This window comes from Cryptotermes secundus, unplaced genomic scaffold (genome assembly GCF_002891405.2).
Source record: "Cryptotermes secundus unplaced genomic scaffold, Csec_1.0 scaffold267, whole genome shotgun sequence".
NCBI classification, from domain to species: Eukaryota; Metazoa; Arthropoda; class Insecta; order Blattodea; family Kalotermitidae; genus Cryptotermes; species Cryptotermes secundus.
The window spans coordinates 873,018-899,553 of NW_019733322.1; the positions used below are offsets into that span (position 1 = coordinate 873,018).

At 42.7% G+C, this 26,536-nt stretch overlaps 1 protein-coding gene across 2 annotated transcripts; it reads left to right on the forward strand.

The window, feature by feature from the left end:
* Positions 1-1,412: 1,412 nt before the first annotated feature.
* On the forward strand, positions 1,413-26,239 carry LOC111867948 (gustatory and odorant receptor 24-like). 2 transcript variants are annotated; one of them, XM_033752864.1, is made up of 8 exons: positions 1,413-2,149; positions 8,964-9,247; positions 11,921-12,174; positions 13,558-13,824; positions 15,406-15,690; positions 20,414-20,485; positions 22,692-22,781; positions 25,089-26,239. In XM_033752864.1, the coding sequence occupies exons 2-8, from the start codon at positions 9,004-9,006 to the stop codon at positions 25,182-25,184; spliced, it is 1,308 nt and encodes a 435-aa protein (XP_033608755.1). In that variant the 5' UTR covers positions 1,413-2,149; positions 8,964-9,003; the 3' UTR covers positions 25,185-26,239. The 2 variants fall into 2 exon arrangements, with proteins under 2 accessions (XP_033608755.1, XP_023713960.1); XM_023858192.2 differs by lacking the exon at positions 1,413-2,149 and having other exon boundaries at positions 8,710-9,247.
* The last annotated feature ends 297 nt before the right edge of the window (positions 26,240-26,536 follow it).

The window sequence follows — 26,536 nt, forward strand, 5'->3', positions numbered from 1 at the left end:
ACCTCACTTCAGTGGTATGAGCTGCCGCAAGTTGGATTCTGAGACACAGCTACGTGAATACGGAGCGAACCACATACCCATAGCACCTCCTTGCAACTCTCTTTGCCAGTGGATCAAAGTATAGTCACGTATTCAGGGTTTGTGCGATTTATACTACTGGATTCTGGATTAGATGATTGGGTCTGTTGACGCTTCTTTACAGTTACAGTGAATTATGATAGCTCACAGTCAGTGGCTGTCTACAAATCGCTCCATTCTTTACTGAACCACAAGCGTCTTCTCTTCCAATGTGACGAATGATTAACGGTGAATCACTACTCACACACCGGTCTCCTTCTGAATTCACTTACGAATGAATCACTACTCTTTTGTAACTTCCAGGAGTCCCGAATACAGATCACCAGCTCGAACAGTTAGTTGTCATTCTTCCTTTGTCACGGGAATGTGTCTCTGTTAAATATTCGTTGCCGCGGAAACGTATGTCAGTCCGTGGACACGCTTTGACCTTCATCGGCGTATCCGTTGCAGCGGAAATCTCTGTTTGGGGGACCTGTTACCTAGCAACGGAGGGCCCACTGTTTACTGCGTAACCTCGAGAATGTGTTTAATGAAGCGTTGTCTAGCAATGGCTTATTCCGGCTTTCAGGCGTCACGTCACGATATTAAGACAGGGCAATGTAGACTACAATAAAAATTCACCCATAGCGTTGTCAAACGTCACCCATATTCGTCGAGTGTTCTAGCAGATAAAATACTCGTATACACTCGGTAGGACCACCCTTCTAATACGCATTTGTCACCCTATGTGTACTAGGGGTAAATTGTCTGAGGGGGCGATGTGAAGCTCACTATTCATCTCCATCCAGCGCCGTGATTAGGAATACGTGCAACTATGACTTCACTCCCCCAAAGCATGGTGCTTAACAGGGACAAATTTATTTATTTTATATTTTCAAGTTATTTAATGAAAATAACACACAAAAGCAAAAATTAAATTTTCGAAATTTATTCAGTTGCACCACCTCTACATGCGCAGGAATGGTTATGACTCGGTCTGCGGAGACTTTTTTGCATTGTGGCGTATAGACCGGTTGCTGAGCAGTGACTTGTAAACAGCGACCGTTTCTGGACAACGCCTCGGTATACAAGTTCTGTTTGCTAGGTAGCGGATTCTTAATAATGCATCAGTTGGACTACAAGAATGGAAACGGGGTGTTTTACGTGGTCACTACCGAAATGTTAAGGAGCAAAGGACGAAGTTAGTTGATAGTTCTTCACGGGAGGCTATGAAGAGCAGACCTGAACACGTGAAGCTGAAGAATCTCCACTGTTAGAATCCGTTGTCAGGGAACGGCTGATACAGACACAGCAGGCTGGGAAAAGACTTAGCGGGTGCTGTGGTGATTGGTGGTGGTGCTGTAATTGATTGTAGTTCCGAGTCATGTGTATAATTGATCAACAAATCCATTCAAACCCCGTCTATAATCAACATACTACGTGACAGTATTATTAGTAAGTTTAAATGAGGGAAGATGATGGGAATGTTGAACTAGACGAGGCCTTCAGAGACGCGTCATTATCCTTCAGAAGTCCTATATGTTTTATTCAAGGCAAGTTCCATCCACTCAGCCGGCAACTGAAAACGGCACATTCTGTTGGAAGTTGAGTGATGTTTACAGTCTGCATTGCTAATGCAGGCAGCTATGCCCTTTCCCCGCTAAATGGTCACTTGCGCCTGAGTCTTGAAATTCGTCCTGAGAAGCTGCAGTCACAAATATGTTCGTCTTTTGAAAGTCATCCCACATTCAGACTTCATAAAACAGTACATGCCTGTTCACTAGACTCATCTATGATTTACCATGTTCGAAAACTTGCGAATCGGTTTTTTAGTGAGAATAATTCACAGTGACATGATATGGGGTTTCCTTGATACACGCAGCCTGATCAGCTGTCTCTAATTCCGTATTCCTTTAGAGGATGTTTACGTAAGAAGGCCAAGGCCGCAAAAAATTATTGGAAAAGAAGTCAACAAAACGCGCCTTTGGCAACCATTGGATAACCTACGCTGATATCCAGAGTGGAGAGTAGGAGAAGTTGTGTAATGGTAATTTAATCTGAAGCTACAGAGTTCATATCCTCACTGAAGTAGGTAATACATAATGATTTCTTAATATATATTCTGAGATACTTAAACCAAATTATCTCAAAATGAAAATTTTCGAAGCTAATACAAGTCACAAATTATTACAAGTTACCTACGGCGGAAAATAGTGATTTGTCGCTTTCTATGCGAATAGTTTATATTCTTTCTTTTCGATAAGAGAACACGTTTCAGATCCATGCGAGATAAGCCGCAAAATTATTTCTTTTTGGTGGGTGTGAAACGTGGCCTTTTATTTCGACGGACGGGAATACATTACATGAGTCTGAAAAAAAAGTGTTCAGAAAAATCGACATGTGCTTTAAATTCATCTAAAATATTGTGGCATGTAGACCCGTTGCTAGGCAAAGACGGCGGAATAAACAATTACACGACGGCTGTTACGAGGCAACACCACGTAAACAGCAAGATAAGAATGGTGCTTTCTGTGCGGTCCGCCGATGCTTGCGCACGCAACAATGGATACAGCAACAGAGGAACGGTGTTTTCTGTGCGGTCCATTCCTAGAAGTTATAAGCAGAACAATTAGAGAAAGTTAGTGCAGTGCAGTGCAGTACAAAGCGTCGGGATAGAGCGGTCATTATAGCGACTGGCTACGGACTGGAAGGCCGAGGGACAGAGTTAAGAGTCCAGGTAGGGTCAAAAATTTTCTCTTATCCACGTCGTCCAGACCGGCTCTAGGGTCTAACCAACATCCTATCCATTGGGTACCGGGGGCTCCTTCCCCGGGGGTAAAGCGGCCAGGGCATGAAGCTGACCTGTCACCTCCAACTTGTGTCGAGATCAAGAAAATGTGGATCTATAAGTCCACGCCCCCATACGTCTTCATGGCGTAGTGCTTAATTAGTTAAGCATACGGACAACTTTACCTTACCTTAGTGCAGTGCAAAGAAGAGTTCGAAGTTGAGTTGGTAAGTTAGTCAGAGAACTGCAGTTCAGTCGTGGTGAACCGTTGCTGTTAAAAGCTGGTAAGTGAGGCATGGGGATATTTCGGAAACCCAGAGTAAGAGGAACGTCAGCCGTTGGAAACATTTACCAGGCAACGATTGATGAAGACACTGCAGACTGAGAAGACTTGTTTTATGAAACTGCAAAGTGTATTAATTAACCATAGAGCTATAGTTACTTGTAGTTATGATCTGTCAGTAGTGAATAAATCCAATTAACAATCCAAACCTCGACTATAGTTACTCATACACCTGACATGTTAACCTGGGTATAATGACGTAATTAAGCATTTTTAGGTTCACACAATGAGGAACTTCGTTACCTACAGAACTGCCTAATATAATTAAAATGGTTGCAATTGTTCAACTTAATGTCCATTATTTATTGTCCGTCAATACTGCAACACTCTTCCATTCACCACTCAATTTTTAGTTTAACATTATACACCTTGAAACTACATGTTTCGGCCCAAAACGACCATATTCTGGTGTCTTGATATGTTGCAATTATTTTATTGAATTATGTTAAAACTGCTACACTGTCTTAGTTCGTGTTAAAATCACACGCTGTAGTCCTCTTTTCAAGGTAAAACCAGATAAAATCCTTTGAAGTTTCTATTATACCCACATAATTTTGGTGCATATTATTTCACCTCACACGGGGTGTCGTCCATTGTCCATTCTGTCCAGGGTGTTTTGTCTCGGCAGCTTGCCCCTCACGTTTGTAGCCTACTAGTAAATGACAACACCACATGCTGTGGGGGAAACATGCAAACCAGGGACATATGGCAGTCATAACTGAAAAGTAGGCTACGAACGTGAGGGGGAAGCTGCCGAAACAAAACACCCTGGACAGACATACATTTATGAACAATGGACGACACCCCTTGTGAGGTGAAATAATATGCACCAAAATTATGTGGGTATAATAGAAACTTCAAAGGATTTTATCTGGTTTTACCTTGAAAAGAGGACTACAGCGTGTGATTTTAACACGAACTAAGACAGTGTAGCAGTTTTAACATAATTCAATAAAATAATTGCAACATATCAAGACACCAGAATATGGTCGTTTTGGGCCGAAACATGTAGTTTCAAGGTGTATAATGTTAAACTAAAAATTGAGTGGTGAATGGAAGAGTGTTGCAATATTGACGGACGGTAAATACTGGACGTTACACGTCACGTGTGAAGTCACGATGATTTGGACTTGTGGTTAGGATGGGAACACATGAATGCATGCACAATTTTGATAAGGGAAACATACACACGGACGACTAAGAATTAGTTGGGAGAACTTGGTATTGAGCCTAGAGATAGGGTGTGGGGACTGGGGGTGGAGCTCTCTGAAAATCTGTTCTAAGGCGGGTTGCGGCAATAGTGTTGAACACTTATACGACAGTGCACGTATGAACACACACAAATACAAGAGTGTCCGGTAATTTATTTCAGTACTTCAGAATCTTAGGAACCTGGATAGCGCAGTCGGTATAGCGACTGACTAAGTACTGGACGACCGGTGGGTCGGAGTTCGAGTCTGAGTAGATTCAAGAATTTTCTCTGCTTCACGAAGTTCCAACCGGCCCTGGGGCCCATCCAACCTCCTGTCGAATGGATACCGGGGACTCTTTCCTCGGGGGTAAAGCGATCGGGGCGTGAAGCTCCAAATAGTGCCGAGGTCAAGAAAACATGGATCCACATATTCACTCTCCCATACGTCTTCATGACGTAATGCTTAATTAGTTAAGCAAAAGGACAATTTTACTTAGTTTACTGTTATTTCAGAATCTTAATCCTGTTGCCATTCCCAGTCAGAAATATCATACAAACTTGTGTCTGATTCTCAGCGGTTATGGCGCTATGACTAGTTCCTGTTGTAAGTTCTGCGCATGAGCGAGCTGGCATGGATGAATTCAAACGAACTACTACTCACTGGAAGTGCTCCAGCTAGCATAAAGTCAGTCAGGCCGTGCGTGTGTTTTCTATCAGGCTGTTACTTTGCTACCGAATGTAACTGTGAACGAGTCACTTGCATCTGTAGATGAAGAATACGCAGATATTATCTCTGTATACAAATTCCTAACAGCAAAGCGACGGCTGAAGTTGAAGAATTTCGGCGGCCATTTCCCCTGCGAAAAATTCCAGATGGATGGACGGATGTTTAGCTCTATCCATCGACACTTTGTTGATAGTAACTCATTTTCGATTGTGTCGGATTTTTCTGCATTTCGGATGCGACCAAATGTTGAAGAATAAGAAATCATCAAGCCCATTGCAACGGAAAGCGCTGTCCTAGATATCAGACTCCGGCAAACGTCACGCACTGAAGGTCTGTGTCTGTATCACATCTGGCGAATTCGACATCTCAAACACGTGAAAATGGATAGAATATTGAAACACTGTCACTGGTTTGCCGCACAATCGACTACATTTTATTCTGCAATAAAACAACTATACCCGCTTGGCAATGAACAGTACCAGAATCTGCCATTTGTGAGCTCATGAAAATCCACAAGTAACATCGGTAATGATTTCCCAATTAGTTTCTTTATAAATGTGCGTTATAGTGTCTTTGGTGGACACCTCGCTGAATCACACGTCTTACAGGAACTTCTATCAGGTGGTAATTACGCCAAATATTTTGCAAACTAAAATATCCTTGAAGAAAGCAGTCTTCTGGGATTTGGCACCGTGTATCTGTGGTGTTAACCGACGTTTCGGAGGAACGTATCGCCTCCATCTTCAGGGTAGAAGAAAAAATATATAAGAAATCTGCAAGCAAAGAGACCGTGAGAACCGGTAAAAGCAGTCTCTTTGCTTGCAGATTTCTTATATATTTTTTCTTCTACCCTGAAGATGGAGGCGATACGTTCCTCCGAAACGTCGGTTAACACCACAGATACACGGTGCCAAATCCCAGAAGACTGCTTTCTTCANCCCTGGCCGATGGGTTGGCAGTAGTAGTCCACAGAATTGACCACCACAGTCACCGGACCTCGCTCCACTAGCTATCCAGGTATTGGGTTATACGGCGGACGTGGTTTATGAGAGCAAAGTAAGGAGTTAAGACGAATTACTTCATCTAGTTTTCGATGCTGTGAGACGCATAATTGACCCTGATGTTCTAAGTAAGGTTACATGGATCGTTAACAAATTATTCAGAACGTACATCCAACACACAAGTGTCAATTCTGAACACCTAAAAAACTGAAATGTACATTAATCTTTCCTTAATAAACCTTACTTATGTCTGTTCAAATAACTTTGAATTTCAAATACCAGTAACTGCATTGCAGCTGAGAATTGGAGTTGTTTCATTTTTCGTGTGAAGACTTAAAAAACACACTACATCAAGCAATTTACTCAATTCACTGTCCTTGCACACTAACTCATTGTCTTATGAATGTGATGGTCTCTTTGAAACTCGTTCGTTAATCTCAAGTTCGCCATACCGAAGTGAATTTTCCTTCAATTTAAACATGAGAATTATAGCCACAATGATACGGCATAATTCATATCTATCTATGGCTTTACTGCCCTTGTGGACTTTGGTCGCGTTTCAGTTTCCTAACTTATACAGAGTCGGTAGGACTTCTTGGACGGTGGATCAGCCCGTCGCAAGGCCGCTACACGCAGATATCAATGTCTCGAGTTGGGTTCGAACCCGAGATCATCCCAGTGTTGGAGCGGGCGAAGACGGTTCATGCCTTAGACCACGCGGCCACTGTGATCGGCAGGACAATACAAATGTAACAGAGAAGAGTGGAAATATATAGGCCTGCTACACACAACTCATTGAGCAGAGGCTTTCTTGAGAAGCGTGACAGTTGCTCAGCTGGTCAATAAGTAGGCCACTTGGCTTTCTAGGGAATTAGATTTTTCGTTACCGTATTAAGAGGAGTCAAACACTGGACGTTAATGGGGTTGATAAATCCGGTTAACACGGTCGCATCCTGTCTCGGAAGTGGTCCCTTCCCTTTGGGTTTGTCGACAAAACGTGGTGTGTCACTCTCATGTCCCTCGTGCGAGCTATAGGTTTCTCCCACCTCATTGCCCTTGATTTTAACACCTCATAAATTAGTATTAATAATGAAGCTTCTAATTACGTAATTTCCTCTACATTCCTATCCCTTCCCCTCTCTCCAGCTCAAATACAGTGCTCATGCCATAAGTAAAGAAAAAGTAAATTTTTCCTCGTAACAGGCCGTGCAGGCCCATGGGGTTGTGAGACGTCGAAGCTCCCACATTTTCTCTAGACAATCGGCTCATAGATGGCGGTAAGTTTGTCAGCCTTACAAGCCAACCGCCAAGATTTCTTGTACTCATTTCTGTTAAAGGCTGAGTCGACCCCAGGGCCATAGTGCGGCTGAGAGGATTAGATCAATAAAAAAATCCACCTAATCGGGACTCGAACCCGCGACCTTCCGGATTGTAGCATAGTGTCTCAAGCAACTATGCTACCGCGTATCCCACTTATATGATAAAAGTACATACATTTATTTCGAATAATTGCCTATAAAGCATTTAAAAATAATAATACCAATGAAAGCAAATATGAAACTTAGGCCTAGTGTACAAACTAAAAACTGAAAAATAAATGAGACACAGTAAGTCCTCACTTAACGTTGTCCCAGTTAGTTATTATTATTAGTTATTTTTAGAGAGGGTGGGTCTCCCCATGCACCGCGACCAGTTTGATCTATTGTACTTCCCTCTATGATATTCTACCAGAGTCTATACCCTACCGATACTGGTGCTTACCATCAGTCCCGACCAAGCCAGCGAGTTCGGCCTCTACTGGCTTGGCGGTATCTATAATGCTTCCACCGTCTATCAGAGGCGTTAGAGACTAATATTGGGCGGGAAATGTCCTTGAATTTGGCTCAGTGACCTCCTTAGGAGATATGAGGTTCTTTTACGTGCCGTAAAGCTACGACACGCGACCCACGGCTTAAAGTCCCTCCCGGAGGACTTGTTCCATGAATTTTTCCGCCCTTAAAAATTCCACGACCTCCGCCGGGTTTGAACCCCCGTACTACGAGTCATGAGGTGGGAACGTTACCTCTAGATTACGGAGGCCGCTTTGTCCCAGTTAACGTTATTACGTTAATATTATTTTCTTACCAAGGCTCCATAAATCGTTGTGTTAACACTTAATCCCAGAGTCTGGGGAAATAATCGAAGAGGAAGTTTACTGAAGCAAATAAGTAAATAACATTGCTCCACCGTTCGCTCGCTTCACTTTCGTCGTCGGCGACTCACATATATCATTAAAAGTTAAATAAACTTAATTGCAGCTCATAATTGCCTGTATTTATAGCCAAGTACATACAAGTATTTATAGTCACAGTGGCGTTCATGTCTTAAATACGAGATTAACGGCCGTGGGATTCGTTGCGCTGACCATGCGACACCATCTATCCTTTAAAGTTTGCACTAACTTTGTCGACAAGCGGCGGTCTCTCGGTCGGTATAGTTCGCTTGCGAACTACAGGCCACGGGAGAGACAGTGGCTTTTATATATTCTGTATTGTAAAGCATGTTACGGAGTGAAGAGATGTTGAAGAACGTAACCTACTTATTTCTTAAGTTTCTTATGATAAAAAGTTCTGCGCTCAACGTCGTTTCACATAACGTCGCGGATTACAAGAACGATTTCACGACGTTAAACGAGAACTTACGTTAAGAGCGCGGACTGGTCAATGATTTACTGTCAGACGCTGGTAGCTGATGTTCCGATCTTCAGTCTTGATAAAGTGCAGGTGCGTTAACTGAACGTTCAAGAACAGATGAGTTTGTTTACCTTTCATTCCTGGACATAACAAAAGCTTATGTGCATTTTATTTCATAAACAGAGAACCGGGGCGTACAGCGAGAAGGCAGCTGCAGGCCGAGATGTCGGCGTTCCCGGGCTCAGACACGAGGCTGAATACGACCAACATCCTCATACGCGAGGTTGCACCCGTGTCTATGTTCAGTGATAATCAGCAGCTCGTGAAGACTAATCCAAGCAATGAAACTCCGCAAAATAAATTCACCGGAGTCAAGGATACACTAAACTCTTTCAACCGGGAGCTGAACCCAATCATCAAAGTACTACAAGTGAGCGGCATCATCCCCATTACGAAGACACCCAGAGGTATCATTTTACCAAGTCAAGCTGTAAGTTAAAATGTTCCCTTAACAATTTATATGTGCACAGATTGGTTAAACCAGACGGAGCGGTGCACCGTGGCAGAGGTCTGGTTTCAGTTCCAGTGCAGTCCATGTGGAAATTTGTAGTCGACAAAATGGCATGTTTGTCTACGAATATTTCGGTTTCCTCTTCCCCAGCCATCATTCAAGCAATTCGTCAACATCGGGCCGTTGTCCCAAGGCCCCACTAGCACTGCTAAAAATTAACCATTCGGACGGACCTAGCCGGGGTCTTCAAGTTGTATTGCTAATCTTGCAGCGCTGCAACCGATCACGTGTGCAGTCTCCATGACAATCAACTTCTTTCTTGTCTTTGGTTTAGGAACGGTCGGGTAAGGCTGAGTAAGCAGCAAGTTCTCTCTCCTTCCTAGGCCACGACTATTGCTTATATTGTACCTCCCCGGAATAGTGAAGTTCTTGTCTGCCCCTTATCAGTTCAATTGGAACGGTGTAGCTTCGTACATATATTTACACTAAGCTGAAAAACTGAGAGACATCATGAAGTTCAGTTCAAGATATTAATGTAATTAGTAGATCTGCCCCATTTCTTTAAATATCCAGTCAGGTGGAACTTCACGTAAAAATTACATATTTTCGCTCAATCTTTTTTTTCTGGTAAATTTAATGTAGTCCTTAGACGTGAAGTTGAAATTTCGAAGGATATATCCTTAGATTCCTTTAACTTCTGACAGTTTATGTACCAACTGGGAATTGCCAGGGTAGCGCTCTTGGTGAAATGCCTGGTTATGCAGTGAATTACTTGGATTTGATAAGGCAAGGGAAGAATTTTACACTTCGCCTCCATATCTGTCTCGTTCCCAGTCTGCCACTGCTACGTTTGTGGAATTCTTTCTCTTGGAATAATGCGGCTGGAGCTTTAAACTGATAGCGCCATCTGCTGGTACGAAGAATGCATTTCAGCTCCTTGTACACCTTGACGGTGTGGTGCCTAGGGGCGGAGACGACTATGCCATTACATTTACACACTCTTACTAGAGTAAAACAGAAAACACGTGAGATACATGTAATATTTTAACCCTTTCAGACCCAAGCAACCGAAAATAAGAGAAATCCTAGAGAGGGGAAAGCGTATGGAGATCATAGAAAAATACACATGAGCTCCACTTCTACATTCTGCCCCTTCCTCCTACTTTATACAACTCTCTCCTTATTCCACTTGTTCTTATTCGTCTCTTATTTCTTCCTCCTGCCACCTTTCCACTATCTTCATCTTCACGGTCTAGGCCTCATGGCCTGTTCCGGCTCTCAATATCACATCACATCCCCCATTTCGCTTTCTAGTTCTCCTTCTTGTGATCCTCCTTGTCATTTTACTAGTCTGTAACTTCTTCTGCCACCTCCCTCTTGTCTCTTTTATTCTCATGCCATTTTCATCCTTACTGTCCTCATGTCTCTTTCCTTCCTTCATAATCTTTATCCATGCATTCCTCCTTTTTGTTCTTCTCTTCCTTCTCGTAACTACTTAATTTCTTCTTCTTTTGTTCTCTTCCCGTCTTCAGTCTCCTCCGTCACTTTTCTTTTGTTGTTGTTCTTCTTCTTCTTCTTCTTGTCCTGTGTGTTCTTCATCAACATTTTTGTCACCCTGCTTATTACAGAACAGCACTAAGACGCCGGAATATGATGACACACATGCAGAGTTCTAACCCGCCGACGGCTCTGAAAGGGTTGGCCGAACTGTTCTGTTGAGATATTCACAGTGTATAACCAGCTAACTTTTGTTGTACAATAGATCTGCCACTGATATATATTGTGACATGTTGAGCTATGGATGACGCCCCTCCCCCCCCGCCAGCCGAAGTGAGCCGAGCGGAGCCGAAGTTAGCCGAGTCCCAGCAACCTGGCAGTTACGCAACGCGAGTCAACAGCGGTGACGTCACCAAGGGATNTAAAATTATTTATAAAATTTTACTAGTTGCAGAACTTTACTGTCCACTGTCTGTATGGGTATCTAGTAAAAGTAAAGAAGTAAAGCTATCCCTGTAACAGACCATGAAGGCCCATAGGGTTGTGAGACGTCGAGGATCTCACATTATTGAGACACTCGGCTCACACATGGTAAGGGTGTCAGCCTTACGCGCCGGCCGCGCTTTACTCCCCAGGAAAAGTATTTATTTAATTCCTGGTACTCATTTCTGTTAGAGGCTGAGTGAACCCCAGGGCCTAGTGCGGCTGGAAGGATCTAGTGCAAATATCTATTTGCGTCCTGTACTGTAGTTCTCATCACTTGACTAGACAATCTTGTCCCCGTATCTTAACTGTCACTAAATATGACATGCATTAACAAGTCTTCATCTTATGTCAAAGTCTTACCTTTCGATACATGTGTTTTCTGCCCATCTCTTTTCATATTACAAGCTGTTGTTACATGTACATTACTATTTTAGAGATATGTTTCTATTTTCCTAGGCTCTTGTTTTAATGTCTTTCACAGAGCAAGCTCATAAAAAATTGCACAATAGACGAAAAGCATAATGACACTGATAGACAACGAACATCAGTCACACTTACGGCGATATGTCAGAATGCACTGGCAGATGTGATGTAAAGTCCAGCTGGTTACACACTGTGAATAACTAGTTGTGATTGTACTGTACAGGCATGTGGGTGTTCAGCCCTCTCTCGCCCCTGATGATCTACTCCGTATGTCTCTACTTCACGATGCTTGTCATCCTATGGTTCACGACCGGGGTGCGACTCCAGGAACTCATGGCCACACATCGCCACTTCAATGTCATGTTCTTCGTCTTCATGGCTGTCTCTTACTTCCTCATTATTCTGGCCATCCCAGTCATTAACTGGCCGGAAGCCAACAACATCGCTCGCTACCTGTCCAGCTGGGCTCGATTTCAGGTCAGTTTCATTGGTTTCAACTGGCTTGTGATTCCCACAGGAAGTTGAGCGAAGAACTCACTGCACCTGCCCTTTTCCACATGCTCCAGTCTCTAAACACCTTAGTGAAAGCCGTGAATAATAAAATACTGTCATTTTGTGGACGGGTGCATATTTGGGGCGAGAGCATTACAGTGGCTGTTAAGTCTATTCGATTAATGAAACATGCAAATAGTTCACGGTCTCCATCAATTATATGGTCTCTGTACAAAGGACCATAAAGAGATTACTTAAGGGCATAGGACAATATTCAACAGTATTATATTAATATCAGCCTTAATACTTAACGAAAACCCTTCAAACATCACTGGCAGTGAGCATGACACAGACAGGAGTCCTACTCCACAATAGATATCCAAAGCTTCCCTCTGTCTCTCCAGACAAATTCCAAAAAGGGCTTGGAAACAGGCAATAACTCTCTCTTTCTCAACACATTTCGCCCTTTCTTAGCCACTGTTGTATGACCTCTTCAGCTGATGTGGTCACATTAACTTTTGAGCCCTACTTAGTGTTTTTCTGATCCATATAAATAAATTGCTTAATTGCATTTTGCTTAATTCTGGAAAAATTATGGATGTTTGTGCATCCTTCTTCGAGGTTTGTTGATAGGGTGTATGTAATTCTCACATTATAAGCTATGCGAGATTTTCACTGTTGTGGTCATAAAGATCATTGCAATATCTTCACGGTCCTCTTCTTCTACCCTGAAGATGGAGGCAGTAGGTTCCTACGAGACGTTAGTAGCCATGTAAAAGACTGCATAGCGTCACTTTCCGCAAGTACGATTTCGCAATTTTCACACTAATTTGCACTTTAATTCTGTGCTGAAAGGATTATATGTTGTGAACAGTACAACCCAAAGGGTCCGTTTGTTAATAAACCTGTGAAGCTGTAAATATATGTAACCACAAATGAAACACTGAATGAGTAAGAAACAGATTACGTTAAAAGTACACCTGGTAAGTTCTGAGTAATTTCGAAGCACCGTATCAGCCTGAATATACGGCAAACCCCTATCTTTCCAATCGCAAAATCAGAAAAAGGAACCTTCTCTTTAACTCAGTTCTGAGGGTTGTAAGCAAAATTAAGTAAAACTATAGAGTTAAATAATAATAAATTTAAAATTTAATACCTTGAATATTATTCTAGGTATTTTCACAAATATCAACACATCAGAATTAACAAACAGAACTCATCTCCATATTTGTTCTTAAGGACCTGAAAATAAGGAGACTTTTTTTTTCTATGAAGCAATATTTGAAAGAATCCCTCTCTTATATCCGAGCTAATACGTCAGGTACAGCAAAAGCATTACACGAGTCGAGATGCCTTCGTCTGTTGCAGGAGAAGTACAGCAAAATGACGGGTCGACCTCTGAGCCTGGGCCTGAGACGGAAAGTCTTCATTATCATGTGCGTTCTGCCGGTCCTCATCTTTAGCTTTGAAGTCATCTACCAGCTGACGAACGGAGACGATGTGTGGGTGGATTGGTGGGTGGCCGTCAAGGAATGGTACCTCGACGTGGTACGCTTCTATGTGGTAACATTTTGGCACCTCACGTGTGGGGCGCTGTCGTCAGCAGCCGGGAGCCTCTGGAGAAATTTCCGGAAGGTGAGATAAAGCTCAATGCAGACACGATACAACTTCCTCCAGTTCGACCTTGTGGTTCCAACTGGGTAACTGGAGGCAGCCCCGGACCCAGAGGGACTACGGGGCTCAACACAGCATCAGAGGGGAGCGAGGATTCCCTCCCTGTAAAGTGTGATGTTAAATATGTTAGGATGTAAAACAAGTATAATTTTGTTTGTGGTGCTGTACTGGTGTGAAACTTGGTCTCTGGCATTAAAGGAAGAACATAGGCTGAGAGCAGTTGAGTAACAGGCTGCTGAAGAGAATATTTTGACCGAAAAGGGATTAAGTAATACGAGGTTAGAGAAAATTACATAATAAGAAGCTTCTTAACTTACACTCTCCGCAAAATGTAATCAAAATGATCAAGCCAAGGCGGGTAAGATGAGAAGGTCATGTAACACGCATGGGGGAAAAGTGGAATGCATACACGGTGTGTGGGGAAGCCAGAAGGAATGACATTCGTAGATTCACTCAGAGTTGGCGGGAGGATGATATTATGGTATGTACGATCGTTGCTGAGAAACAACCGCGAGATAAATATACTACAGCCGTTACTAAGTAACGGCTTCACAGACAAGCATGGTTCCACCTCAACAATTCGAATCAATAATGGAACGGTGTTTTCAGGGCGGTCTATGCCGAGATGTTATAAGCAGGACTGTTAGTTAGCGAGAGTCAGTTGAATTCTGTTGGTTGGCGAGTGACTGAGTTAGTCAGAGAGTTACTTGGAGAAATGTTAAGGTTCAGTCATTACGAGCTGTTGCTACGAGAAGCTGGTAGCTGAGGCCGGGGACAGTTCGGGAATCCAGAGGAAGGTGGAAGTCCGCCGTTCAAAACCGCTACCGAGCAACGGCCAGTGAAGACGTGACTGTGTGTGTGACAGTGAACTGTAAAGTGTAGTCACGCACTCTATCAAAGAGTCCAATAAATCAGATCGTCAACCCAAAACCCGTCTATAGTCACACTATCAGGTGACAATATTAAGATGTAGCCTAGAGAAATAGGATGGGACGGTATGGACTGGACTATCTAGTTCAGGATAGGGACTAGTAGTGGGCTCTTGCGAACACAGTAATGAACCTCCGGTTCCTTAAAATCTTGGGAAAATCTTGAGTAGCTGAGCGACTGACAGATTCTCAACAAGACTAATCTCCATGGAGTTCGCTAGTTTTATTTAATTAGTAACGATTGGGGTTCCATTCTCGATGGGGACAAATAATTTTTTCCTCGTGACCACGTTCAGATGGGCTCTGTAGCTCACCCAGTTTCGTATTCAGCGGGTACAAGGAGCCCTCCCCGCAGGGGTAATGAGGCCGACGTGTGAAGCTAACCGATCCCCTCCAACCCCTCCAACTAGTGCAGAGGGTAAGAATTCGCACTGCTATGCTCATACTTCATTCGTTCTTCTTGGAGGTGTGGTGCTTAATTAAGCACAGGAGCGACTTAACCTTTCACCTTTCCTTGAGCCTACAGCAATGACACGCCTCTGCTAATTGTTCTGTCGCTCCGTATTCAAACAACCCCTAACATAATTATGCTCTTGTACTTCTCTTTCTACAGGAATGCGAAGAATCTCCGAGAAGAGTCCTGCAGATTATCGACACTCACAGGGAGCTGTGGGTTCAATTGAGCCGCTTGGTACGTCAGACCGGCTGCGCTATGACGTATACATACGGTTTCTACATTCTGTACATGTTCCTCAGCCTGACTTTCTTCGTGTACCACACAATGAGCAACCTGGCGCGCCAACTGCGGGCAGATCAGGTACTAATGGCGATTGAATGCTGTGTCATGGAGTACACTCTGTACCTGATCTGCAACGCAGCGAACAACGCCTCACGAGATGTGAGTTCATTATATTCCTCAGGAGCACTGGAAAACACATAAAACTTACGATATCTAAAAAAAGTATCTCACATAGAAAAGTGTAGTTTTCAGTTATGGACTATATAAATGGTCTAATCTTATGCATCGATTTTCATAGGATGGGGGGTATTCTAATTGACAAAACTTACGTTAGAAATGTTACAGTGTAGCGTCATCTTGTGTGTAAGATAATGTTCGCTACTACTCACTCTACACAGTTCTGGTATAAACACACTGCACGTTTGCATGTACAACATATTGCGGCCTATTATGGCCATCGTCAGGTACACAGAGTCCTTACAGTCACCCTTCTCTCTCTCTCTCTCTCTCTCCTGTACCTCCCTATAGGAGCCGGGATAGCGTATTTAGTATACCGACTGGCTATGGGTTGGACGGCCGAGGGGGTTGGAGTTCGAGTCCCGGTAGGGTCAAGAAAATTCTCGTCTCCAAGTCGTCCAGACCGGCTGTTGGAGCCACCCAACCTTTTATCCAAGTGTACAGGGGGACCTTCCCCGGGGGTAAAGTGGCAGGGGCATGAAGCTGACCACTCACCTCCAGCTAGTGCCGAGGTCAAGAAAATATGGATCTACACATCTACTTCCCCATACGCCTTCGTGGCATAGTGCTTAATTAGTTAAGCACAGGGAAAACTTTATTTTTTACCTACCTCCCTATACTCTCCAGTATTTACACAATGGGAGTTCGTTCTACAGGCATGTTGTTTATGTAATGCTCTTATGTTATGAAATATATATATTAAATATTATCATGTATTCGGGGTTAGCGTGACTAGTAAAAATGAATTGTGGATTACATGAATTTATTCATTGGCACATACAATCAATTATGCCAGCTCACATCAATTACTGTTTACAACTTGCTCCATTCCTTACTGGACCACGAGCGTCTTCTCTTCCACTGAGACGAATGCCGTATGACGAACTCCCTTTTACAAGTGCAAGGCGGCCGGAATAGAGATCGCAGGCTCGGGTTCCCTAACTGCTCTTCATGAATGCGGTGTCTCGGAAACCGTGTGTTCAGTACGGGGAAAAAAACGGTCTGTTTCGTAATTTCTCCGTGGCAACGCATTTGCTAATTTGTTTCCTGGAAACGGTGCGCATGTCACAATATAAGACTTCAACGTTTTGAAAACACTTAAATAATCTAATTGGAATTAAAATTACGTTAGATGCTAAACGGTGTATACATGTACATATTTATTAAGGTAAATATGTAGCGTAGTCTAGGGGTAACGTTCCCACCTCGTGACTCAAGGTACGCGGGTTCAAACCCGGCGCAGGTGCTGGAATTTTTATGGGCGGAAAAATTCAGGGAACAAGTCCTCCGGGAGGGACTTCAAGCCGTGGGTCCCGTGTCGTAGATTTACGGCACGTAAAAGAACCTCATGTCTCTAGGAGACCTCTGAGCTAAATTTGGCCAAAAAGTTTCCCGCCCAAAGTAGTTTCCATTGCCTCCGGTAGATGGGGAAGTATTAGGTACCACTGCCGGAGGAGGGGCGACCTCTCTGACAGAAAGGGACTAACTATTAGATACAACTGCCAGTAGAGGATCGGAACCTCGCTGGCAGAAAGGGGCTGATAGCGAGCACCAGTACCGGTAGGGTCTGGAGACAGTAGAGATTAAAAGGGGACGCACAATGGACCCATAACTGGTCTAAGTGCATGGGAAAACCCATCCCCTCAATACTGAATACTGAAAGGTAAATATGTCCCTGTGCTTAACTAATTAAGCACTACGCCGTGAAAACGTATGGGGAAGTGGATGTACAGATCCACATTTTTCTTGACCTCGGCACTAGCTGGAGGTGAGTGGTCAGCTTCACGCCCCTGTCTCTTTAACCCCGGGGAAAGGCCACCCGGTACTCATTGGATAAGAGGCTTGGTGGGCCCCAGAGCCGGTATGGATGACATGGATAAAAGAATATTCTTGACTGCACCGGGCCTCGAACTCCGATCCCTCGGTCGCCATACCGACTACGCTATGTATGTGTTTATGTTATTTTTCCGCCTTTTCTTTTCTGTTGTCATGTCTCTTTTGCTTTGCGTTGCCAGATTTCTATGTGGTGTTCGCTGAAGTGCGTTCGTTTTTAGCGTGGGATTCTTCATATGATCTGAAATAGGGATGTGGTGTTCGTTCCTGTACTATAGGTTTGTACGTACATGCTTATATCTGTTTTCGTTCCATGTAAAGGAGGGCAATATTTCTCCGATAGACAAGAGTTAAATTTGTTCCCCTGCTCAATTAATTACGCACTTGGCCATGAAGGTTTATGGGGAATGGATTTATAGACCCAGGTTTTTGACCTTGGCACTAGTTAGAGGTGAGTGGTCAGGTTCACGCCCCGGCCACTTTATCACCGGAGAAAGGGCCCCCTGTGCCCATTGGATAGGAGTTTGGATGGCCTCCAGTGCCGGTGTAGACGACACGGAGAAGTGAAAATTATTGACCCTACCCGGACTCGAAATCTGACCCTTCGGTCGTCCAGCCAGCAGCCAGTCAGATATTTCGCCGATATTAACCATAATTAAATTTAATGGTCAAAAGTGTGATGTACACTTATACATCAAATTTCGTTTGAATCTGCTCAGTAATATCAGGGGTGTAACATGCAGACAGTTATGGTTTTCAGATTTTGCGGTCCTTTCAGATATTTTTTCAAACGAAGTAAAAACTTTTAGTCCCATTTTCACACACCATCAGTTGTTTGTCTTCTACCGATCCAAGTTGCACACCCATACAGAACCACAGGCAAAATTATACTCTAATATTTATGTTTTTGGACAGCAGACGAGAAGACAAAAGGTTCTGTACTGAATGGTAGCAAGCATTACCCGAGTTCAATCTCTTAGTTTCCTCCTGAATCAGGTTTCGAACTATTATCGTTTTTCCCAAATATCTGAACTGTGCCACATTTCCAAAACATCTGTTTCCTATCTTTATATCATGATTTTGCCCTGCATTTTGGTGACGAGACAGTAACATATACTTAGTTTTCTCTGTGTTTACTTCTAGACCAACCTCTTTACCTGCGTCAATTAAAGTTTGTGTGTTTATCTTTATGGTATCTACGTTATCACCCAGTAGATTCATATCATTGGCTAGGATCAGGTACTAACGGCTGAGCTGTATGGAGTTCTGTCCGCCTAACAGCACTGACCCTATGTACATTCAGTAACTGAGAGAAGTAGTTCCTCCACCTCTTCAAAATGTTGTGGGAATCTGCAAGCAGATCACCATTCTCATCCTTCACTAAATTAGTGCTAGGCTGGTAACCCCTCTTAAAGTCATTTATTCCTCTATACAGGTCTCTAATCCACTAGCAATAAAAAAGAATAAATAATACAGAGTGACACAGGAAAGCATCGAAACGATTGGCGTAGCGGCAACGATTTACACACGAACTCGCGAGGTCCATGGTTCGAATTCCTACCGGGACACCAGTTAGCCTGACTGAGGTGCCTCGTTGGTTTCCTTAGGCCCTCCGAGAAAATGGCAGGGCAGTACATCGATATAAGCCAAGACCGCTTCCATTCAAATCCTTACCGATTCACCATTCGCATATATCGTGCTAACATTCGATGGTTGCAGCAAGACATGCCACACATCTAATGAAACCATGCAGTTCTTGCGCGAGTTTTTCGGTGACCGTCTCATTTCGAAAGGATTGTGGCCCGGCGTTTGCCCGATTTGTCACCCGTAGATTTTGCTTTGGGGTTACCTCAAAGGAATTGTCTATAAAAACAATCCTCATACACTGGATGACCTCAAGAGGAACATTACGACGGCGATTAACAGCATCAGTTTACAGGTGGCCTCAAACATGGTAAAAAGAGCTCGCGCATGCATTGCTGAACAAGGAAGCCATTTCAAGCATATGTTGTAAAGACATGATTTGATTTTGCATTTCTAAGTTGTATGGTTATAAACATTAATAGTAAGTGCTCTATGTAGCGGCCTCCGTAGTCTAGGGGTAACGTTCCCACCTCGTGACTCGTGGTACGCGGGTTCAAATACCCGGCGGAGGTCGTCGAATTTTTAAGGGCGGAAAAATTCAGGGAACAAGCCCTCCGGGAGGGACTTTAAGCTGAGTGTCCCGTGTCGTAACTTTACGCCATGTAAAAGAACCTCATATCCCCAAAGGGGATCACTGAACCAAATTCCAGGACGTTTCCCGCCCAACAATAATCTCTAAGGCCTCTGATAGATGGGGGAAGCATTATAGACATCGCTAAGCAAGTGGCCGAACTCGCTTGCTCGGCGGGACTGATGGTACGCACCATTTATCGGTAGGGTATAGAGACTGGTAGAATATCATAGAGGGAAGCACAATAGATCAAACTGGTCGCGGTGCATGGGGAAACCCACCCTCTCTAAATAACTAACTAAGGGCTCTATGTCTTGTAGTTCGTGCATTAAACCAGCAAAATATAATTGCTTGGTGTGATGTGCGCGACTTTTGGATCTTCCTGTGTATGATCCTGCTACTGAAAGCGAAATGAAAAACGAAATGCACACTGAAAGACAATGACATAATCCATGCATTTGAATCCGCTTTCGCAGTGTTCTAGAGACCCGAAACCTTATGACCCTAGCCCCACAGCTGCTGTAATTTTATCTCAAATGTGTTTACATTGCAAACTAAGTCTTTCTGGCGACGTGAACGACAATTGTTTGTCCACAGGTTGGGGACGAAATACGAGATGGGCTTCTGGAAGCTCGATGGTCTTGTAACGACAAAGCTGTTCAGAAGGAGGTACAGCCATACATATTACATTTACATAATTCCTTCGATTTTCAATGACTAACTGAAATCATCTATGGCGGAAGGTTTGAAGAGATCTTCGGCTCTGAGGCATACGCTTCTCCGAAACATTGGTAAACGTTTGTGACACTACAAGTAGTCTCTATCCAGAGGAGAGCGCTGCACATAGTCACGGATGCGAGAGTCTCCGATCTGAGAAATAACAGACTATAACACAATGACCCCTCGGAGGAATAAGAGAAATCCAGCTGTGATTCGTCACACTGATGAAAACTGTTGCTGACTTAATTCTGTCCCCCACTGTGGGGTTTGCATGGCCTGAGTAAATTCTTATATAAAAGGTAAGGTAAGGTAAAGTTGGCCGGTCACGGTAGCCGAGCGGTCTAAGGCATGAACTGTCTTCGCTCACTTGGAAACCGGGATCGTGGGTTCGAATCCCACTCAGGACATGGATGTTTAGCTTGTGTGTGTGTGTGTTTTTCTGTGTTTGTGTACAGGTAGAATCCTTGCGACGAGCTGATCACCCACCCAAGGAGTCCTACCGAATGTGTAAGATCTCGAAAAACCGAAGTGAACGGAGAAGTTCATGGAGGTAGCCCTAGGCCCACTGGGGCTGTAGTGCCAAGGAAAAAAAAAAAATGTCCACGAGCTTAACTAATTACGCACTACGCCATGAAGGCGTATGGGGGAGTGGATTTATAGACCCACGTTTTCGTGACCTCGGCACTAGTTTGAGGTGAGTGGTTTATATACTTTAATTTATTGACGAGGAATACGAAGTAACTTTATCTGATATAGACCTATTTTAATTCGATTAATTCTTTTTGTGAATATAAGTACTATTAGTATTAATAGCAGCAGCAGCATTCATAACATATACTTAGTCCTAATAGACCGCCTCTGTGCTCTAGTGGTTAGAGTTCCTGGCTACAGATCCAGAGGTCCTGGGTTCTATTCCCGGCTCTACCAGATTTTCTGAGATATAGTGAGCCTGGAACGGGGTCCACTCAGCCTCGTGAGGATAACTAAGTACTACTTGAATGGAAAAGTAGCGGCTCCGGTCTAGAAAATCGAAATCAACGGCCGTCGGGATTCGTTGCGCTGACCATGCGATACCCTCTATCAGCTAAAGTTGGCACTAACTTCGCCGACAATCTGCGGTCGCTCGGTCTGGCCGTATAGTTCGCTTGCGGACTAAAGCCACAGAGTTTCTTACTTAGTCCTAATATTATAGTCCACGGATCACGCAAAATTTGATGTGTAAACTGAATTGTACTAAAGCAGATTACCAAAGGGATGCTCACATTGAATGGCACAAACTAGATAAGTACTGTGACATTCAGCTCCCCCCCCACACACATTAAAACAGTTATCAGTTATGTAACTTAGTCATAAAACCTCGTAAGACAATCAGTACCCCATGCACATATACCTGGGTAATCACAATGTACAAGGGGGTACCCAAAAGAAACCGAGCTTATTTTTTTTAACTTATTTATTCAAATACCTTCAATCCTTCAATACCACAAACCTTCAATCCCCTTCAAAGTACTCTCCACTTACACTAATACACTTGTCTAGTCTTTTATTCCATTTTTCAAAACATTGTCTAAATTCATCTTTTGAGATGCTTGACAGCGCCTCCGTCGCTTTTTCCTTCACCTCAACATCAGCAAAACGCTTTCCTTTCATGTCTCTTTTCATTCGAGGAAACAAAAAAAAAAGTTTGATCATTTCGGGACTCTTCTTTCAAAGCACAGCATGCTTCCACGCGACCTTGTTTTTGTTCAACAGTCAGCAGTCGTGGCACGAATTTCGCAGCCACCCTTTTCATTCCCAAATCTTCTGTCAAAATTCGCTGAACTGAGCTCCAAGTCACTCCCGACAGCTCCACAATTTCTTCAATGGTCCGTCGTCGATCTTCCTTGATGATTTCACGAATTTTTTCAACATTTTCATGTGTTCGGGCCATTGCAAAAACGACGATCACACAAAACAGTTGTCACTATAAACTCTGCCGAAACTAGTCCTTACCTTCTGAAGCAACGGTAGTCGGCTTATCGACTCAGGAATGTTAGCTCTATGCGCTCATAGCGGCAAAACGCGGTACTACAAAAGCTCTGCCCACAAAAAAATTAGTTCGGTTTCTTTTGGGTACCCCATCCTACACTGCCTCCAATCTGTGTTCTCTTTGCAGTTTGACAAGTTCCTTAAAACTATGGACATATTTCCGCCTGTAGTCAGTCTTGGCGACTTCACCGTAATCAACAGGACTCTATTCATATCTGTAAGTATCCGATATGCAGCTTATGTTGTCCCTGTTCCAATGCATGACTGTCGTACTTGAAAGGATTTTTCAGTATTTGGGGTCTATTCTTCACCTTACGCTAAAGACCGGCAGCACACAGGCCGTCAGTTGATTTTGTGCGGCCCTCGAGAGTAGTCCCAAAATGTGTGCTAACAGTTTCCTCCTGTTTACAAATGGCAATGGATATAATCGAAGAACGTTTAACGAAAAGTGACCACTACGAGTATTTTTAAACCGATTTCACATGAAACTTAAAATCTTAGTGCTCTCGATGTACTGAAAATGTAGTGATGGGTTCAACATTAGAGCCTATCAATCGATTTACTGTAGAGTACCTGTGCACTGGCACCTACCTGATTGTGGCTCGAAATGTGTAATGGAAAATGAAAGATACGAATGAGATATAAGTTTCTGTGGAGGATACATATCAGTAAAACTTGTTAAACGTACAAAAGTATAGAGTTATTTTATCTTCATGATCGGTTACAACCGATAACAACCCAAGTCACGCAGACATCTTCATGAACAGCATCCTTATCCAACAGGGAAAGAACAAAAATACGCCATTCCATAACAGACGCAAGTCAACCAAGAGGAGACAATCCTGCTGTGACTTCCACGACAAATCACAAATGCACAGCTTACAACGAAAATTAAGAACATAGCATAAGTCCACATAGACAATACACAAGGAAAGAACAACATTTAAATACATATAACATACATCAGTATCAAACAACAGTTTACAATATTATATTTAAGCATCCTGTTGCACTTTATACGATATATGATATAACTCCGTAACACGTAGTAAAGAGAGCAGCGACACGCACACAATGAGACTACACAGAATAACACCTATACAGTACTAGAAACAAGAAGAAGCCGCTGCAGCACTATAGACATAGGGCGAGTAACCCTGACATTTTTAAATTTTAAAACTTAGAGAAATTTTTTTTAAATTATTTAAAATCAGAACCGAAGATTTTATAAGTTCTAATCAGGAAGACCTATGTTTTTAAATTTTAAATGTTATAAATAAGTGCAGTGTAACAGATACGTGAGTGTATACACCTGACGATGGCCGCTTGGGGCCGAAACATGTAGTGTATAAAGAAGAACAAAACGAAAGACCTATAAATATAGTTTGCACTTAGGACGGAGTTATATCGTATAACAGTTACCAGCTTCTCTGTCTCAAGTACAAGCAAACTCTTCATAGCAGCTCTTGCTAACCAAGAATAACGGTCGTAACGTCGCGTACAGAAGACATAATACACGCACGAGGTATCCAACGCAATATTAACAAACGACAGAAACCAAACTCAAACTATAGTTTTAGTTTTAACTTGTAATACTTAAACAGTGACAAAGTTTTAACAATAGCCACATTAACTACCAATTTTCAGAAGTAACGTAAACTTTGGCCGGCGGATAAGGAAATATAGTGGAGCTTGAAAAGTATATGTCATCAACATGAGGATAGCCAATTAGGTCGAAACATGTAGCTGAATAAAAATAAGTACGTAATTTGTATGGACAACCTTAAGCAAGTGAAGTTAATTTTGATTCATCATCTGTATTACGTGAAAGGGTGCAGCATGTTTACCTCATACATGGCTACCCACCTTTTAGTACTCCTATTTACTTGACCGAGAATCACTTGAGCCCTTACCCTTTTGGCCATGGCCTACACGCACACTGAAGCCTCATATTATTCCTCGAATATTCTAGGCCATTTATTTTCAAGAATTTGCAAAGATACCAGAGAATTCTTTGTCTATAATATTTTGTCAGACAATTCTGCAGCCGGGCAAAGAGTTCAGTTTTTCTTCTAATTATTCTAAAAGTCGTAATGTTTCGTGCTTATGTTATTGCTTGTTATAAGGTACGTTATTTTATAGACTACTTTGAGATTTTAAATAATTATTCATTATTTTGTACGTTGTTTTCCAGTCAGCTGAGGTACTGAAGTCGCTAAGTTCCCCTAGAGTACCTGACGAATGTGCGATCCTAAAGGTCTAGTAGCATTGTGAGGCAGTTTTCTTTAGACCTTGCCCATTATTTGGATGAAGTACATATATGAAATTTTGGAGGCTGGCTCTGTGTCCGTCTAGCGAAAAGGAGTTCCCCCGAATACTCGGTCCTCCAACCTGTAAACGGAAAGAGAGCTAGACAATGAAAACTTGAGCTGAAAATTCTTCCGTAACCTCAGCTGATTGACTAAATAGCTGACTGTCTGATCGACTGACTAAGCTTCAGAGATTGGCGGGTTCTCTCTTGCAGCTCGGAACCATGATGACGACGTACCTCATTGTGCTGCTGCAGTTCAACATGTCGAGCTCCGACAGCCAGGGCTACAACATCACCCTGCAGATCTAGCGACACAATCATACCAACACGCATCCAGAACGGGGAACTTGTGTCTCAAATATGAGTCATGTAACTGAAATACTTCATATAAACCAAAGTGAATATCATCCACACTTCTAGGAATTTAGTTTTTAATACAATTAACCAAATTTTGACTTTGGGTCAGTGATACTCCTTATCCACCCGTTAACAATATACGTGTATCCTCATCAACAATGTTGGCTGAAGCAGCTAATTCCTCCGAAACGTTCGGTTCTATCTGCTAACCTTACATGGCATTACATTCAAGATCTTTATAATCTGAGTCTGAGATACCTGGCTTTAGATTATAAACGATTATAAACTTCAGACAAAATTTTTTCGAGACAGACAGACGTCGAGATCATAGTCACATTCGTTTACTCGACCTTGACATGTCTCCATAGATATTTCATAACCCTACCGATTTTCTCTCACAGGAAACAAGTGCTGCTATCCTGAGGTCTAACAAGTGGTGTACCCACAGTAATTATTTTAACAGTATAGTATACTGCGTCACATTACGTGACATAACACACTACAAGTGACTGTGTTTTGAATCGTTTATCTTTATTAAACGGCAGGTCCGTCTAAATAGTTATACTATATAATGTTTGTAACAAAATTATAAACACGTATTATTTTCTTCTCCAAAAATCACTACTGTTGTATCCCCATTCAAATGTACACAGCACTAAAATCCTTAATTTTATTAAAATGATATCCTTGCGCGCATAATGTATCTCCTTCTTTGTAAGTTTTACAACGTAGGGTAAGGTACTTCAAGTCAAATTGGAACAAACAGCGTGCAGGGAGTGAGGAGAAATTTATGATCTGTATCGATAAATGATCTTAGTATTCACGGGCATGTCGGATTTGTTATCCTTGTGATTATAAGTTGTAACTTTTCACCTCTTGAATTTGTGTTATCGTATTCGTTTAATTCCTTCTTCCCAACTAGCAAATATATTTTCAATTTTACAGTCTTATCACTCGACAGTCCCAACACTCAATGCCTTTAGCCTTAAATATGAATTCATTTTTCGCTTGTATCCGACTGCACATAGAAGATCAATATACTTTAGCTGACAAGTATTATGTATTATGTATTCACTTACATGATTCCGGTGCCTTAAAGAGTAGGCACGTTCTTCCCTTAACCTCACGGACAGAAAGGAGCCGTCTGGCCTGTACGAAGCGAACATCGCTTAACCACTGCCAATAGCGAGGTATAGTTCCAGAAACAGGGTTTCACTGTTGTTCCTTGACTTCTGACAAAAGCACTGATAGACATACGCCCAGATGTTTGTCAGTTTGAACTGAAATTGTACTGCAGTCACGGG